Source organism: Dendropsophus ebraccatus, chromosome 7 (assembly GCF_027789765.1).
Source record: "Dendropsophus ebraccatus isolate aDenEbr1 chromosome 7, aDenEbr1.pat, whole genome shotgun sequence".
NCBI lineage: Eukaryota > Metazoa > Chordata > Amphibia > Anura > Hylidae > Dendropsophus > Dendropsophus ebraccatus.
The window spans coordinates 64,031,111-64,050,556 of record NC_091460.1 but is presented as its reverse complement, the minus strand read 5'-3'; the positions used below and the strand labels follow the sequence as shown (position 1 = coordinate 64,050,556).

The 19,446-nt window shown below is 41.8% G+C and overlaps 1 protein-coding gene across 2 annotated transcripts in view; it reads left to right on the top strand.

The window, feature by feature from the left end:
* Positions 1-19,446, top strand: part of SGCZ (sarcoglycan zeta) — a 656,134-nt gene that overhangs the window by 485,807 nt on the left and 150,881 nt on the right. For both annotated transcript variants that reach the window (XM_069976548.1, XM_069976549.1), the window contains one exon: positions 14,741-14,932. In XM_069976548.1, coding sequence (XP_069832649.1) covers positions 14,741-14,932 — 192 coding nt within the window. The remainder of the gene's footprint in view (positions 1-14,740; positions 14,933-19,446) is intronic.

Genomic DNA, 19,446 nt, shown 5'->3' with positions numbered 1-19,446 from the left:
ACCCCAGTACCCAATGCCACCAGGGGTACTGGGAAGAGCCGGGTGCCAGTGGTCCCGGAGTGTCAAAATTGGCGCTCCTGGAACGGGCGGCAGCAGGATGGTAAGATTTAGGCTGGGGAGGGCCTAAAACAATGGCTCTTCCCACCCTGGTTGTACCAGGCTGCTGTCGTTTGATATTTAACCCGGCTGGTTATAAAAATAGGGGGGACCCTATGCGTTTTTTTTTAAATTATTTATTTATTTAAAAAAACCGCATAGGGTCCCCCCTATTTTTATAACCAGCCGGGTTAAAAACCAAACGACAGCAGCCTGGTAACACCAGGGTGGGAAGAGCCATTGGTTTAGGCCCTCCCCAGCCTAAATCTTACCAGCCTGCTGCCGCCCGGTCCAGGAGCGCCAATTTCGACGCTCCGGGACCACTGGAACCCGGCTCTTCCCAGTACCCCTGGTGGCATTGGGTACTGGGGTAATAATAGGGGGTTAGTGTTAGCCATTTTATACCGGCTAACACTAGGCCCCAACTTAGTAATGGATTCCGTCTATTAGACGTCTTCCACTACTAAGTCTATAAAGTAAAGAAATAAAGACAAGACACAAGTTAAAAAAATTTTTTATTCAAATAAAAACACCCCCACACCCCTCATTGACCATTTTATTTAAAAAAAAACAACAAACAACCGCTGGTAATCGACGTAGTCCACGGAATCCGACGTAATCCCCAGGATACCGATATCTGAAAAACAAAAAGGGAGAAACACACAAAAAACACACAAACAGGAGCACAACACCCATCATTGTGAGCGGTGTAGTGCTCCTTACAGTATGCAGCATCTTTACAGATCGCTGCTTACAGTCTGGCCCCCAAGGGGTTAAGGGGGATGCAATGCATCCTCCCTTAACCCCTTGGGGGCCAGACTGATGTCAGACTGCACCCATCCCAGCAAGGAAGCGGTTAAGTGACCCCCCTTCCTTGCTGGGAGGGGTGCAGTGCTGGGGAGGGGGTGGGGAGAGCTCTATACTCACCCCAATGTGTCCTCTTCGCTGGTCCGCAGCACAATGAAGTCACTGTGCTGCGGACCTGCTAATTATACGTGCGCTCAGCCAATCAGCCAATCAGCTGAGCGCACATATAATTCTAAATGTTTCTTCTAATAATGCTATTGTCATAACATAATTAGAAGAAACATTTGATGTTTTAATTAAAGTAAAGTGATGATTAGTACAGAATGCTCTTTTGCCGGCAATATGAATTAACGGCTTACTGGAGCTTCCTGTACTAATTAATATTTAATTAATAAAACACATTTTCGTTGAAATAAAATCAGTTTCGTTGTTCAATAATTTATTTCTAACGAATCCATCATTGTGCAATTAAATATACTGTCAAAAAATAAATATATATATAAATATACATTTATTTATATATATTTTTATTTTAACAGTATATTTAAATGCAAAATGATGGAATCATTTAAATTTAATTATTGAACAATGAAAGGGACTTTATTACAACGAAAATGTGTTTTATTAATTCAATATATTAACCATGAGAGGCATCGGCATACTGCAGAGGATCGCAAACCCCGGTAATAGCGATTCTTGTAAACTGTTTCCCTGCTTTCCCAGATTCATCCAGAGGTGTTTGCATGACTTTCTTAAGATTTTATTTGTTATTTTTAGTTGAACCAGATTTCCAAGTAAATGACCGTATGTTTTCAGCCGCATGTCTATTTTTTCCCACGGCCGTAGTTTTATCCGCACATTTACAGCCGCATAAAAAATACAGCCGCACAGTTACATAGTGTGAACCTAGCCCTTTATTGTAAGGCCTTTATTCATTGTAAAGTCTTTATACTCCAGGTATTTGCAGCTACTAAAATATTTTCTTTTATTGTAGAATTAAGTGACTGCTATCTCCATCATTTACTTTTTTCAGGCTGTTGACTTAGCTCTTAGCTGTATATAAATAACATCACACTACATAATGCATAACCCCAAATGTATGTACTTATAGAACTTAAAAACTTTCAAGCCCTATCATACTTTTGCATTATTAATATCCTGCAAGGCACTTAAACATGGCGGCCGCACATGTTATCTTACAGAACTGTCTTTTGGCAGGAGCAAAGGATTATCCATAATTCCTTGCACCCATCCAATCACCTGAAAGCCCCTCTGTGATGTTAGCACCTCACCCTCTATGTAAGGTGATTTGTTTCCTGGAGGCGACCAGCCGGCTGTGTATAGTGGAGAGTAAGGGTTCATTTACCCAGAAAGATTATCTGACATATTATCTGCCAAAGATTTGAAGGCAAAGTCAGGAGTGGATTTGAAAAGAGGAAAAATCTCAGGCTTTCCTTTATGACCTGTTCCCTGTTTATAGTCTGTTTCTGGCTTTGGTTTCAAATCTTTGGCAGATAATCTGTCAGATAATCTTTCTGTGTAAATGGACCCTTTGTTGCAGCAGGTAGTTAGAGCAGGGAGAGAAATACAGAGAGATAGGGACAGAGAGGAAAGGAGGGTGGATTGTGGGTGGCTTTCTGTGGGAGCAGTGAAGCCGCTGTCCAGTGTACCAAGTAACTGGGTGACTGTTGCTCATTATACCAAGTCACTGGGTGCTGGGTGTGCATTATAGGAAGTTACAGTGAACACAGTGTCCATCTTAACCCCTTAGTGACCGCCGTGCTGCCTTTTCACGGCGGCCACTAATGGGCTTTAGTTCCGCCTTTTAACGGAACGGAACGAACTGACGCCCGGCGGCGGCAGCAGTGCGGGGGATCAGCAGTCAGTGTGACCGCTGACCCCCTCCTGTAGCTGCCCGGAGCAGACAATTCTCCGCTCCGGACAGTTTTACCCGTTAAATGCCGTTGTCAAAGCATGACAGCGGCATCTAACGGGTTCAGGTGTGTACCGGACGGCGCCGCAGGTCCACTTATGTGATTGGAGGTCCCGCGGCGCTGTCCGGTCCCCCAGACGTCTCCATGGTAACTACAGGGGCCTAATGAAGGCCCCCGGGCTTACCATGGATAAGCCATCCTGCTGACAGGGGTGGCTGTGCTACTGCCTGTCAGCAGGATGGTCACATGATACAATACACTGTACTACAGAAGCAGTGCAGTGTATTATATAAGTGATGAAAGTCTTACACTAGTGTACAGTAATGTACACTATTGTAAAAAAGTAAAAAAAAAGTGCACCAAACACAATCCCCCCAGCCCCCCATAATAATAATGGATTACATTCCCCATACACTATAAAACATTACATAAAAGTGATCAAAAACACAAATCCTATACATATTTGGTATTGCTACATCCGGAAAGACACAATCTATAAAACGATATCAATAATTATATCACATGACACACGCTGCAAAAAAATAAATAAAAAAACAGTACCAGAATAGCTGTATTTTATTAATCTGCTTTAGAATCGCTAGCATATGTTAAAGCATCACTGAGCTATAAGCGCATAAAGTGAGACAGGTCAGATTTTGAAAAATGAGCCTGGTCATTAAGGCTCAAATAAGCTTGGTCCCTAAGGGGTTAATAACTCACTGGGTGCTCATTTACCAATGCCCACTGCTGTCCTGGGAGAAAACTGATATTACACCACTGATCCACCAACATCCACTACTGTCCATGGCGGGAATTGTACAATTGACAGACTAATTGTCATTTTTTAAAAATTTATATTTTCCAATTTTACCACAGTCACAGCGACAGCTGTTGAAAAAATTGCTAGTCTGTAATAATCCCATTACTGTAGATACTATAGTTTGCATATTTTAATAAGATTTGTTTGCCTTTGATTCGCAAATATTTGTGAACTTCGCAAAACTAATTTTCGAGTGATTCGCTCATCTCTAGCAGTTATCATTGTAACATTATGTAATACTGTTGGAGTACATTTCCTTTAAAGGGAATGTGTCACAAAGTTAAAAAAAAACATGAAAGTCTTAAAATTGAATGTGTTATTTTTTTGCTAATTTATATGTGCATTTTTTTATTTTTTACATGTAAGGAAATATGAAAAATTAACTATCTAATTTTCCATATTTCCCAGTGATGGCCACCAGGGGGAGCTCCAGGAGGAAAACTGCTGGTAAAAGTAACCTGATATACGGCTGTGCTGAAAAAAGAGGCTGTCTCTGCTCATTTGCTCTGACATCATCACCTCCCTCCTCTTTTCACAGGAGAACAAAGAGGGGGAAGGTGATATGTGTACTGCTGGGCAGCACCATTTTGTTGTTGTCTGCACAGAAGTACAAGTGTGTCCCTAGCTTTTCATAATACACCTCAGCTGCTGCAGAACCTCATAATACACCTCTGCTCAACCTGCTGCAGAACCAAATACAGTTCGCCTGCCCACACTCACCTTCCTCACTGCTCATAATACAGGAGAGTACAGGGTATTGCTCTCTGGTGTCAGCAGTGTCACACATTACACAGGTAGGGAAGATATATATGTATATATACACAGTGGTGCCTTGGATTACGAGTATAATTCGTTCCGGGACGGCGCTTGTAATCCAAATCCACTATTAAACCAAAGCAAATTTTCCCATAAGAAATCATAGAAATTCAGACAATTCAGACACCCCAAAAATAGTGATTTATTATTCTGAATAACATGTAAAACAGATGAAACAAACATTCAGAAACAGCAGCTGGATATGTGATATTATAAGTTACTGTACAGTAATGGAGAGGATGGGAAACACAATGGCTGACAGAGACTGCAGGGAGCATGAAGGAATGAGCAGGACAGATGTGGGCACATACATGCAGCGCTCTCTGTCCGGGGAGAGAGGGGTTACAGCTATGGAGAGATTACCTCCACAGTCCTGTCCCCTGATGTAAGCCCCAGCCTGAAGTGGATCTGCCATGATTTGGAAGGTGATGGAGACTTCCTGAGTCAGAGTACAGGGCTGTAGACCCCGCTATGCAGACCATGTCCCTCCTCCACCCGCCCTCCCACCCAATACAGGGAGCTCTTACACCAAAGCAATGCTCTTACACCAAGTCACTATTAGTCCACTACTAACTAATCTACTACTAATTAATCTACTCTTAATCCAAGTTACTCTTATACCAAAGTATCACTATATATATATATATATATATATATATATATATATATATATATATATATATATATATATACACATACATACACACAAGAGTATAGGCTATTGCTCTCTGGTGTCAGCAGTGTCACACATTACACAGGTAGGATATAGATATATATATATATATATATATATATATAATATACACACACACACACACACACACACACACATACATACATACAGGAGAGTACAGGCTATTGCTCTCTGGTGTCAGCCGTGTCACACATTACACAGGTCGGAGCGGTATACCCTATTTTCCGGCGTTAAGGCGATTGGGCATATAAAACGACCCCTGACTTTTAAGCAGATTGTCAGGGGTTCGCCTTATATGACGGAAAATGTTAACCCCTGCCTGACCGCAGCCCTGCAGGGGTTAACTGCAGCTAAATTGAAAAACAAAACATTTAACTCACCTAGGGCCCGTTCCCGGCACAGGCAGTGTGACGTACACTACCTGCACCGGAGACTGAGATAGTCGAACCTCTCCCCGGCAGCCGAGCGTCATCGAGACGCTCAGCCGCCGGGAGAGCTTTGGAAGAATGAGAGAGGCTTCGGGAACTTCCGATGCCTCTCTAATTCTCCCGAAGCTCTTCCGGCAGCTGAGCGTCTCCGAGCCTCTAGTGTACGTCACACTGCCTGCGCCGGGAACAGTACCGGAGGCAAAGAACGGGCCCTAGGAGAGTCAATTTATTTTTTTTTATTTTTTTTTTTATAGTGGTCGCCCCATACAGTGGGGATGGGGCAATTTTTGAGCCCCACACCGTATGGGGCGACCATACGCCGGAAAATACTGTGTGTGTGTTTGTGTGTATATATATATGTACAGGCTATTATATACAGCCAGGACAGGGGGGGTTATATACAGCCAGGACAGGGGGTGTTATATACAACCAGGACAGGGGGGGGGGGGGTAGTATATACAGCCAGGACAGGGGGGGGGGTAGTATATACAGCCAGGACAGGGGGGTTATATACAGCCAGGACAGGGGGAGGGGTATATACAGCCAGGACAGGGGGAGGGGTATATACAGCCAGGACAGGGGGGGGGGTATATACAGCCAGGACAGGGGGTGGTGGTATATACAGCCAGGACGGGGGGGGGGGGGTATATACAGCCAGGACAGGGGGGGGTATATACAGCCAGGACAGGGGGGGGGTATATACGGCCAGGACAGGGGGGGGGGGGTATATACGGCCAGGACAGGGGGGGGGGGGTATATACGGCCAGGACAGGGGGGGGTATATACAGCCAGGACAGGGGGGGGGGTATATACAGCCAGGACAGGGGGGGGGGGGGGGTATATACAGCCAGGACAGGACAGGGGTATATACAGCCAGGACAGGGGGGGGGGTATATACAGCCAGGACAGGGGGGGGGGGTATATACAGCCAGGAAAGGGGGGGGGGTATATACAGCCAGGACAGGACAGGGGTATATACAGCCAGGACAGGGGGGGGGGGGTATATACAGCCAGGACAGGACAGGGGTATATACAGCCAGGACAGGGGGGGGGGGGTATATACAGCCAGGACAGGACAGGGGTATATACAGCCAGGACAGGGGGGGGGGTATATACAGCCAGGACAGGACAGGGGTATATACAGCCAGGACAGGGGGGGGGGGTATATACAGCCAGGACAGGACAGGGGTATATACAGCCAGGACAGGGGGGGGGGTATATACAGCCAGGACAGGACAGGGGTATATACAGCCAGGACAGGGGGGGGGGTATATACAGCCAGGACAGGACAGGGGTATATACAGCCAGGACAGGGGGGGGGGGTATATACAGCCAGGACAGGGGGGGGGGGGTATATACAGCCAGGACAGGACAGGGGTATATACAGCCAGGACAGGGGGGGGGGTATATACAGCCAGGACAGGACAGGGGTATATACAGCCAGGATAGGGGGGGGGGGTATATACAGCCAGGACAGGACAGGGGTATATACAGCCAGGACAGGGGGGGGGGGGGTATATACAGCCAGGACAGGGAGGGGTATATACAGCCAGGACAGGGGGTTATATACAACCAGGACCTGTGTGTGTGTGTTTATTTCACCTTCTGACCTGACAGACAACACTGCAGCTCTGGTCACAGATCTCAGGCAGGAGCTTTTGCTTACCAGGCTGCACAGAGCTCCGTAGCAACACTCCCGTCCCTGCCGGTCTCTCCCATCCCCCAAGCTGATCCATGTGAGAAGAGGAGGCCGGCTCCAGAGAGGAAGGAGACTCTCTGCCCGGCTACTGACACACAGGTTAGGTTAGGCAGAGCAGCAGCAGGGACCCGGGGCAGGGGGCACCTATGATAAGAGGCTCCAGCACTCCTTACACTGTGAGGGGGAGCCCGTCCATCACTCTCCCCTTCTGCCTGCTCCCGCTGTCTGGCTGCACATAACGATCACCGGCACTGATGTCCCCCTCCCCTGCACTTCAGGCCGGCCGGCCGCACACACAGGACTTTCTGTAAGTAGTGGACTTCTGTAACATGGCGCCCCCTCCCTCCCACAACTGTGTACTGCGCATGTCAGTACACAGCTTCTGAAACACAATGTAAGTGAACGGGACGGACTCCGTCCGTTCACTTCAATGTTATGTGTGTGCCGTACAGCATCTGTGTAAGTGTCGTGAAATGACGTCATACACAGATGCTGTTCAATATGGCAGCCCCCTGTGCAAGCATCACAGTGTTTTAAAACACTGATGACAGATGTAAATAAAAAAACTAAAATAACTAAACCACTTAACTTTTATAATTACATTTTGTTAATAAATAAAAAAAAAAGTGACACTGTCCCTTTAACCAATCCACGATCATTGAGGACAACACTGTTTGATTGTTGTTAGCAGAGGCCACTATGGTTCCAATTGAGGGAAATTAGAGGAGTGCTAAGTGCTAAGTTTCAGTGTAATATATGCTTTTTTTCGCATACTTCATAAGCCATGCTTGTTTCCTTTTTATCAGCTATCTGATGGCTTAACCCATTTTGTTACATTTAATATATTTATAGAAGATGTCATGATGTAGCTTGCACTAAAATACGTACTAAAGGAATTCATTATGTTCACAGCATGTCATATATTGTAATCTGCTTGAAAAGTAGTATTGCTACATCCGGAACGACCCAATCTATAAAACGATATCAATAATTATATCACATGACACACGCTGCAAAAAAATAAATAAAAAAACAGTACCAGAATAGCTGTATTTTATTAATCTGCTTTAGAAAATACGTCATAAAAGAGATTAAAAAGTCATATACATATAAAACTTGGTATCAATAGAAACTACAGATCTTCCCACATAATATAAGCCCAAAACCAGCTCTGTCGCGCAAAAGATAAGAACGCTATGGATCTTGCAATGTGGCGACAGTTTTTATGGGTTTTGGCTAGGAAGATAGTTTCTATTGCGCCAAAGTGGTAATAGTTAAAAAAAACCTATACAAATGTGGTATCGCCGTAACCGTAGTGACTCAGAGAATACATGTATTATGTTATTAGTGACCGCCGATATGAATTTTTACGGAGATCACTAATGGGCTCTATTCTGCTGCCATCAGCTCTTTATGGCGATGGCGCAGAATAGTGCAGCAGCACCGGTAATGCCCGCAGCCCCCTCCTCTCAGCTACCGGAGGTCGCTGAGAAGTTGGGGCAGAGTGTGGGCTCAGTCCCGGCCAGTCCCCGCACCGAAGATCGCCGTTATTACCAGTATAACGGCGGCCACCGGTAATGGGCATTGCATGCTTTTATGTCCTCTCACCGTTAATCCACAGTGAGAGGAGATGAATACATGTCCCCCCCCTGTCCCCCCCAGAATAACCTTAGTGTTCACAGTGATTAATTCCTTAGGGTACAAACACACTTGCCGCATCGGCAGCTAGTTTCTCGCTGCGTATTCGCAGCGAGACTCGCTGTGGATCCCGGCCCTGTGTACTCAATGGCAGACAAACTCGCAGAAGGGATGTACATCCCTGCTGCGAGTTTGTCCAAAGGCCGACCCGTTAACCCCCCGCCGGAGACTATACATCACCTGGTCCCGACTATACATCATCTGGTCCTTCGCTAATTCCAGCCACGTCCCGCTCAGCAAATCATTGCGCTGCCTCACCGCAGCACTGATTGGGTGAATGGGCCGTGAAGACGTTGGGAGCCCCGTAGCCGGGATTAGCTGGTGTATAGTCTCCGGCGGCCGGGGAGTTAACGGGGCAAGCTGCGGACAAACTCGGAGCAGGGATGTACATCCCTACTGCGAGTTTGTCTGCCATTCAGTACACATGGCCGGGATCCTCAGCGAGTCTCGCTGCGAATATGCAGCCAGAAACTCGCTGCGGATACAGCAAGTGTGTTTGTACCCTTAAAAAAAAAAGATCAAACTCTCATTCTCTCCACTACCAGAGGTGGCGGAGAGCATGGGGCAATGATCAGGGACTAGCCGATGTGGTCCTGGTACAAGTGATCAGCGGTATATACTATATACCACTGATCACTTGTTCCAAATGCTGCCGGAACTTTTTGTCCCCTGTCCCCTAAAATTATTGGTAACAGGATAAAAAGTCAAGTGCCCCGGATTACCTGTAACCACCTCGCATTACCTGTAACCACCCCAGATTACCTGTAACCACCCCGCATTACCTGTAACCAGATAGCCACCCAGATTGTTTGTTACGACACCATATAGGCAGTAAACACCCCCAGATTGTCCGTTACCACCCCATATAGCCAGTAAACACCCCTAGATAGTCGGTAAACACCCCCAGATTGTCCGTTACCACCCCAGATAGCCAGTAAACACCCCCAGATAGCCAGTAAACACCACTAGATAGCCCGTAAACACCTCCAGATTGCCCGTAACCACCCCAGATAGCCAGTAAACACCCCCAGATTGCCCAAAAACACCCCAGATTGCCACAGACTGCTCGTACCACCCCAAATTGCCCGTCACCACCCCAGATAGCAAGTAAACACTCCCAGGTTGCCCATCACCACCCCAGATTACCTGTAATCTCATTTTTTAAAAATATTTTCTTTAGCAACTGCGCTATTCTAATAACCGATACTAGCTGCGGTTTTGCACCAGCAAAATGACGCTCCTTCCCTTCTGAGCCCTGCTGCGTGCCCATACAGTGGTTTATGCCCACATATGAGGTACCATTGTACTCAGGAGAACCTGCTTTACAAATTTTTGGGTGCATTTTCTCTCTTGTCTCTCATGAAAATGAGAAATTTCAAACTAAACAAACTTTTTTTTATTTTTACTTTCTATTTTTGAATCCTTTCCTCTAATACCTGTGGGGTCAAAATGCTCACTGCACCCCAAGATGACCTGCGTTACAGATTATGGGCGCACTTTCTCTCCCTTTCCTTGTGAAGTTGAGAAATTTCAAACTAAACAAACATATTATTGGAAAAATTCTAGTTTTTCATTTTTACTGTCTAATTTTGAATACTTTCCTCTAATACCTATAGGGTAAAATGCTCACTGCACCCCAAGACGTATTCTTTGAGGGGTGCGCTTTCCAAAATGGGGTGACTTATGGGGGGTTTCACTCTGCTGGCACTACAGGGGCACTGCAAACGCACCTCGCGCCTGAAAATTTGTACAGCAAAATCTGCACTGAAAATGCTAATTCCCTTCTGAGCCCCACTGTGTGCCCATACAGTGGTTTACGCCCCCATATGGGGTACCATTATACTCAGGAAGACCTGCTTTACAAATGTTGTGGTGCTTTTTCTCTCCTGTTGCTTGTGAAAATGAGATACTTTAATCTGAACGAACATATTATTTGAAAATTTCTATTTTCCATTTTTTTACGGCCTAATTATGAATACTTTCCTCCAGCCCCTGTAGGGTTAAAATGCTCATTATACCCCTAGATTAATTCCTTTGGGTGTGTAGTTTCCAAAATGGGGTAATTTATGGTGGTTTCAAGTATACAAGCCTCCTAAACACACTTAAAAAAAGAACTGGTCCCTAAAAAAATTAGTTTTTGAAATTTCATGAAAAATTGATAATTTGCTGATACATTTCTAAGCCCTGTAACACCCAAGAAAAGTAAAATATGTTTAAGAAATTATGCCAGAATAAAGAGGACATATTGGTAATGTGACCTAGTAACTAATTTATGTGATATGACTTTCTTTTTTTAGAAGCAGAGAATTTCAAAGTTTGTAAAGTGCAAATTTTTCAAATTTTTCATAATATTTTTATGTTTTTCACAAAAAAACACAAAAGATAGTGACCAAATTTTGCCACTAATATAAAGTACCATATGTTACAAAAAAACAATCTCAGAATCGCTAGCATATGTTAAAGCATTACTGAGCTATAAGCGCATAAAGTGAGACAGGTCAGATTTTGAAAAATGAGCCTGGTCATTAAGGCTCAAATAAGCTTGGTCCCTAAGGGGTTAATAACTCACTGGGTGCTCATTTACCAATGCCCACTGCTGTCCTGGGAGAAAACTGATATTACACCACTGATCCACCAACATCCACTACTGTCCATGGCGGGAATTGTACAATTGACAGACTAATTGACATTTTTTAAAAATTTATATTTTTCAATTTTACCACAGTCACAGCGACAGCTGTTGAAAAAATTGCTAGTCTGTAATAATCCCATTATTGTAGATACTATAGTTTGCATATTTTAATAAGATTTGTTTGCCTTTGATTCGCAAATATTTGTGAACTTCGCAAAACTAATTTTCGAGTGATTCGCTCATCTCTAGCAGTTATCATTGTAACATTATGTAATACTGTTGGAGTACATTTTCTTTAACCAATCCACGATCAGGACAACACTGCTTGATTGTCGTTAGCAGAGGCCACTGTGGTTCCAATTGAGGGGAAATTAGAGGAGTGCTAAGTGCTAAGTTTCAGTGTAATATATATATATATATATATATATATATATATATGCTATTTTTCGCATACTTCATAAGCCATGCTTGTTTCCTTTTTATCAGCTATCTGATGGCTTAACCCATTTTGTTACATTTAATATATTTATAGAAGATGTCATGATGTAGCTTGCACTAAAATACGTACTAAAGGAATTCATTATGTTCACAGCATGTCATATATTGTAATCTGCTTGAAAAGTGGCAAGGAGGTCAATAATAATGACTATAAATGAACATGGGTCAGGGATGAATGAGATGAATAAAGCATATACCAGTAAAAACATGGTAATATATTCATAGCAGAATCACATGCTTAGCAATCACATTGTTTGTTTTTTTGTTTTTTAGTTTTAAAGCAACATTGTGTGTGTTTTTTAAATTTGATCTGTTTAGGCTTAGGGCAATTGGATCTTACAAACTGAAATGGGTCATATAATCAGTAACTTGATCAAAAACTGTACAGAGAGAGAAGTAGAACATGAAATATGTTACCAGTAGGCCATGCAATATGTCTTTTTGCATCAGATTTCCTTGTACTAGCACATGGTCAATAGACACAATCACATGAGGGAATTCTGTTATAATAAATGTATTTCATAATCCCCATTTGGTAATGTTCCCATGTTGTTATATATACGGTTGCTAATATCATGATCATTATTAGCGGCCCTCTACAGTATATTACGAGATGGTCATCTTTCTCCTCCTATGTTCCTGAGGTAGGAACATAGCCTTAAACCAGTACTGGTGTCCTTAGGCTGGGTTCACTTATAGCACTTTGGTCAATAAAGGCAAAACCAGGAATCTGCCCATCTTTGCAATATAGTTTCTCTATGTAGCAGTTTCACTTTTGATTTTGGCTAACTTACTGACCAAGAGACTGATTAAAATGCAGCTGGGGGCCTATGTTCACACATCGTAAGTTTTCGTAAAAGTACGGTCGTTGTTGCAATCGGCAACAACGGCCGTACTTTTACGAAAACCTACGCTGCTTAGCCTTCCATGGGATACCGGCCAGAGCGTATACACATAATATACATGTCAGTTTTTTGCGACCGCTATTCACTGAATAGCGGCCGAAGAAAGCTCCGTCAGTTCACACCATGAAGTGAGTTGCTCCGGCCGCTTGCTTCATTGTGTGCTGTGGGGAGTTCTGATGCGGGTGCACACGGATGCGCCTGCATCAGAACTCTGCGGGCCGAAAGATCATCCGGATGGTACTGCAGTACCGGTCGGGATGATCTTTTCAGAGACTGGCTGCTCTGTGACCCGACCGGGTCACGGAACAGCCGGTCTCTTACGCCATGTGAACATGGCCTAAGGCTATGTTAACACAATGTCTTTTTATCCTTTATTTTAAAAACAACAGCCATAATTTTAACTAACAAGAAGTTGTGTAAACATAGCCTAAGGTAAATTCACACCACCTTTTTTTGCCCGTTTGTCGGCCATCTTTATGGGGGTGGGGAAATGGCCACTATGCAAGGCTGTGTTTTGGTAGTATTTTGGTAAGTATTTTTTTCAACCAAAACCAGGAGTGAGTTCAAAACTGTGCAAATCTTTTCATTATTGTTTTTAGTTGTCAGTTTTCCTTTCACTGCTGATTTCGGCTACAAATACTGATCAAAATGCTGACAAAATAGCTGACCAAAATACTATATATGAACAAAGCCTTATAATAACAACCGTGAGATTACAAATAGCCTAAGGTTATATTTCCACAATGTAATCATTAATAACAGCCATTGTTTTGCAACAAAGAAAGTTATTTGTATATATTTTTAAATAGTGGAAACAAAGCCTAAACCTACGTGGAAGAGTATGGAAAGGTTAAAGGAGAAGTCTGGCAAAAGATTTTATTAAAGTATTGTATTGCACCACAAAAGTTATACAAATCACCAATAAACACTTACTACAGGAAATGCTTATAAAGTGTTTTTTTCCCTGCACTTACTACTGCATCAAGACTTCACTTCCTGGATAAAATGATGATGTCACGACCCGACTCCCAGAGCTGTGCGGGCTGTGGCTGCTGGAGAGGATGATGCCAGGGGGACACTGAGGGACACAGGGCACTGGAGGGACACTGAGCATCCCCATGCCATCATCCTCTCCAGCAGCCAAAGCCCGCACAGCTCTGGGAGCCGGGTCGTGACATCACCATTTTATCCAGGAAATGAAGCCTTGATGCAGCAGTAAGTGCAGGAGAAAACAAACTATGTGCATTTCCTGTAATAAGTGTATATTGGTGAATTGTATTACTTTTGGGGGAGAATACAATATTTAATAAAAAAATTTGCCGGACTTCTCCTTTAAGGCTTTTTCTGCTGTAAAAGGGAGTCCAACCCTACATTAATTCCAATAGTTATAGAATTAATTGGCTAATAACTCCTATAGGTATGATGATGAGGTGTCAACATTCTTCTGAATATATTGTATATTAAATAAAAAATAAATGGACAATTTTGACTTATTAGTGAAGAATATAATAGTTATCGAAATACAGTTCGCTATGTTTACACACTGTTGAAATGATTGCAGTTCCTATTGGTCGGCTGCCTTTTAAGGATAAGTAGCAGTTATTTTTATAGTGTATGAGCCTAACATATTATGTTCTCTGTATCTTAACATTTCTGTTTATTTATGGTATGCTATGGTTCATCCTATAGTTACTGTTTATTCTCTTTTTTTAGATGACACGAGAACAGTACATTTTGGCCACACAACAAAATAATCTACGGACAGAAAACACACAGTTTTACCCAGTTGGAATTTATGGATGGAGGAAGAGGTGCTTGTACTTCTTTGTGTTGCTACTGTTGGTTACCATGATTGTTAACTTAGCAATGACAATATGGATTTTGAAGGTTATGAATTTTACAGTGGTAAGTAATTTTATTCCCATTAGGTAAAATATTGCTTGATTGCTTGATTTAGTTATAAAAACACCACTACTGTGGTTTGAGCTCAGATCACATTTCATAGAATAGTTTATTAACAATGTGATTATGGATATTCTTATTTAACTTTATGATCATTAACATTATTTGCAGCTGTCATTACTAATAGATGGACTGCTTTAAATGTTAAAATGGTAGCTGTCCTTAAAGACAGACGTCATTTTAATCATTGATGTGATTGATGTGATGCAAGAAAACAGATAAACGGCACCGCTGTGATTCCACAATGGTAGCAAATCCTGGTGGACCACCAACAAAACTGAGTCCATGTGATGCTCAATCAGAAAATAGAAATGTCAAACTCCAACTGTATAAGGAAGACGATGGCACTCACCAGCTACGTGAATAAATCCGGCTTTATTTGGCAAACATGGTGCAGGGGAGTAAGAAGTAAGGCAACCGGTTTCACGGCAGAACGCCGTTTTGTCAAGTCCTTGGGGCTTGACAAAGCGGCGCTCTGCCAGGAAATCGGTCGCCTGACTTCTTACTCCCCTGCACCATGTTTGCCAAATAAAGCCAGATTTATTAACGTAGCTGGTGAGTGCCATCGTCTTCCTTATACAGTTGGTGTCTGAAAATAATGATCATGATCATTATTTTGACGTCCACTGTAAAAACGTCAGTTATTCAATACACTGTGTGCATTGGACGTCCGTCTTCCCATTGACTTCAATACATTGCCATTGCAGTCAGTTAAATCACAGCAAAAATGGCCGTTATTTTAAATATGAAAAATGGCCGCTTTTTCTCTATTTTTCATTGAACATAGCCTAACTATGTTTTTTTTTAATGCCTGGATAACCCCTTTAAGTTGTCATAACTTACATGGAGCACTGGTTTGGATAAGAAACTATGTGAATCCTTTACTTACTGCATATATACTTGTACAGTAATTATGTTTATTTAAGGCTATGTTCACACAATGTTTTTTTTTCCCTCTACCCTTAAAATTACGCCCATCATTTAGCTATTTAGGTGCCTGTTTAGGTGCAATAACATCTGTTAGTACATTATTCTAGTTTAGATGGACTAATTGGCCTTTGTGTGTGTCTTTGGCTATGTTCAGACTTGGTTTGACAGCGTTCGTTGCATTAAATTGCCGGCTGCCGGGCTGTATTCAGGCCATTTCAGCAGCTGCTACCTCCATACCGGCTGCAGGAATGTTCTCTTTTACTATTCATTTGCGGGCACCATTGGGTGAGCCTGCAAATCAATTAGCCATTCACTTTAATGTAATAAGTTGCTGCTGCCGCACATTACATTGTGTGAGCAGTTGTTATTTCCGGGCGCTGTTCGGTGGAAAGCATCCGGAAAAAATAGGCATGTACATTATTTTAACGCCCATTCTAAAGAACTATATGTGAACACAGCAGGCGCCATTGCATTGATTTCAATGCAATGCCTCCCCTGCAAGAAAGAACGGACACTGATTCCATTGAAATAAGTGTCTTGGATAAAACCAAGTGTGAACATAGCCATTAATTAAAAAGCCTGTTGAATTTAATATTAAAAACGGTGAAAGAACAGTGAAAGGCTATGTTCACACAACGTTTTTTTCAGCTCCGTTTAAAATGACGTCCGTTATTGTGAGTCTAAAATAACGGACGTTTTTCGAAGCCTGGCATCCCCTTAGTGTAATGACGGGTGTTTACACATTATTTTAGTTTGGGGTTACTAATTGCCCTTTGGTTGTGGCTTAATTGAAAAATCTATTGAATTTAATAGTAAAAACGGAGAAAGAACCTGGACAATAGAAGAACTGTGTGTGTCCGCTATTAGCAAAAAACTTACTTTGACGTCTGCGGTAAAAACGTCCGTTTTTCAATGCATTGTGTGCATAGGACATCCGTCTTCCCATTGACTTCAATGCAATTGCATTGAAGTCAGTTAAATAGCTGCAAAAACTGACGTTTTTTAAATAGCGAAATGGGATGTTTTTTCTCCATTTTTGACGTGTGAACATAGGAACAAAAAGGAAAACTGTGTGTGAACAACTAAAAAAAAAAACGTCCACTGTTTGCAAAAGATGCCTGAAAATAATTGACATGATCATCATTTTGACATCTGCTACATTTTCTGCGCAGTCCATGATTCCATTGAATTTAATGCATTTTATTGAACTCAAGTACATTGTGGCAATAAAGGATGTCTTTTTAAGTAAAAATTGCGGACGCCTTTTCTCTTTTTTTTTTTTTAAGTTGTGTGAACATAGGCTATAATAGACATAGTTTATAATGGCATTCTGCCAGAACAATAGGTTAAAGAATGAAAATAAAGACCCAGCATATTTTCTTAGGATTTGGGGAAATTAAATGAACAGTCATGTAAGGACCACTAACATTTTATAACATAGAATATAATTTTTGGCAATATATGGTATGCTTCTATCTTTCAGACACAAGTTATTTATTCCCGAAAGCTACATATAAATGAACTACAAAAGCATACGTTGAAATCTGCCATCATGTAGCATGTAATATCTTATGTTTCAGGTTTTAATGCACCAATGAAAAAATGTTTTTTATACCTTAAGAAATGTCTAAAATACATTTATCCCTATGATACATCTATTAAAGTCAGATTTTAAGGCCCATTGAACAACAATTCCATATTTTAGAAGTGAAGGGTATTGTAAATGCATGTATTTGTGCAGAACAAATTCTTTCCAATCAAGAACTGTGTATGCAATGAAATGTTAAAGTTGGAGACTAAAACATCTCTGTCCACTGAGCCATTACCTGGCACCTTGTAGAAAATGTGAGGTGTTGGTTCAGTAACCTGTGAAGTTATGTGGCTCAAGTAATTACACCACTTCAAGCATAATGACTTTAGCAAAATAACATTTCGAGTGTTCTAAAAGAAATATTAAAATGCACTGACTTGTGTCTGCATGCTTTATTACAATTAGAATTCAGTAATGATTGGAATTGTGTTATACCGCTGGCAATATAAGTCAAATTGCAATTTCTAAGAATGGAATTAGTGCAATATTATTATTGTTACTTTAAAAAGTTTATTTTGAAGGCATTTTATACCTTAAAATTGTTAGTGTATGTGTGTGTCAATCTTCACAAGTAGAGATGAGTGAATTTACAGTAATAACAAAGCCAATTGCTTTGTTATCTAAGAAATCTGCTTGCTGCCTTTTAACTCAATTCCGCTCCATGCCGCTCCACTCCTGGTGCTAGGAAAAGTTGGATCCAGTCCTGGAAAACTGGGAGAAGTTTACTAGGACTGGATCCAGCTTTTCCAGGCACCCATCGAGGAGCGGCACGGAGCAGCACAGAGTAGCAGATTTCTGGGATAACAAAGGAATTCGCTTTGTTATTACTGTAAATTCTCTCATCTCTACTCACAAGTACAGGTATAGTATAAATGATTAATAAATAATAGCTTAGTTTACATTGATGCAATAAGAGCCAACCAGTTGACACTTTGTGTTGTAAGCAGTGTATTTTAATCTCAATAAATAATATTTAAGGTATGTACAGCCAAGAGCATAGCTAGAATTCATGGGGCACCAATAACAAAATAAGGCAGTACTTTACAGTATATGCATGTTGTTCCTGATTATGAAGGATCATGATCAAGATTTTCCTATTATAACTTTGTAGTGTTTTGGTAATGTAAGATATTTGGTATGTTTTTGTTAAAGGAGATATTCAGTAGTTTATGATTACAGTCCTAAAAAGGGTGCCCTAAACTGCGTGCTTTTGCTCAAAATCTAGCTTCTACACATTTCATCCTTAGGGGGCATTCATGCGTTCCATGGTTATGATCCGTGCCCAGAAAATATGCTACGGACCCGAATGAGGAACTCCGGGCTCCATGATTCATTTTGTTGCCAGTCAGTACAGTAATATTAGTTTTGGAGCTCCCAGAATCATAATGAATCATAATGCCTGGAGTTCCGCATTTCGGGACGTAGCATTTCATCTGTGCATGGACTGTAATCAAATAACGTGTAAATGCCCCCTAGGGCTAGGTTCATACACTGTAAAGCACCTTGAAGCACGAGTCATCAGGGCGGTCACTGTTGCTGCTCTTTATCCTACCATCTTTAAGCAGCATGAAGTTAATACCAGGTCACTTTGATCACTTGGCTAATCAGGGAACCATTCAACAGCATGGTCTCTAGAATATGCTACGCTTAATGTGATAAATGATCAAGTGTATTTTGTTCTGTAAACCTACAGAATCTACTGTATTGTATTATATCCAATATCTCTCAAAAGTACCCAAAACATTTGTATTTGTGATACACATGAAAAATATTCCATTACTTGTTATCTTTTTTTTAAACGGTTCCATTGATTGAATAAAAATGTAATGAAGGATTTGACTTGTGTGAGCGTATATAATCCATCTTTGGCAAATACCTGCCTTCAACATTGTTTTATTGATTTGAAAAAAAAAAGTAGATATATAGTTGAAAATGT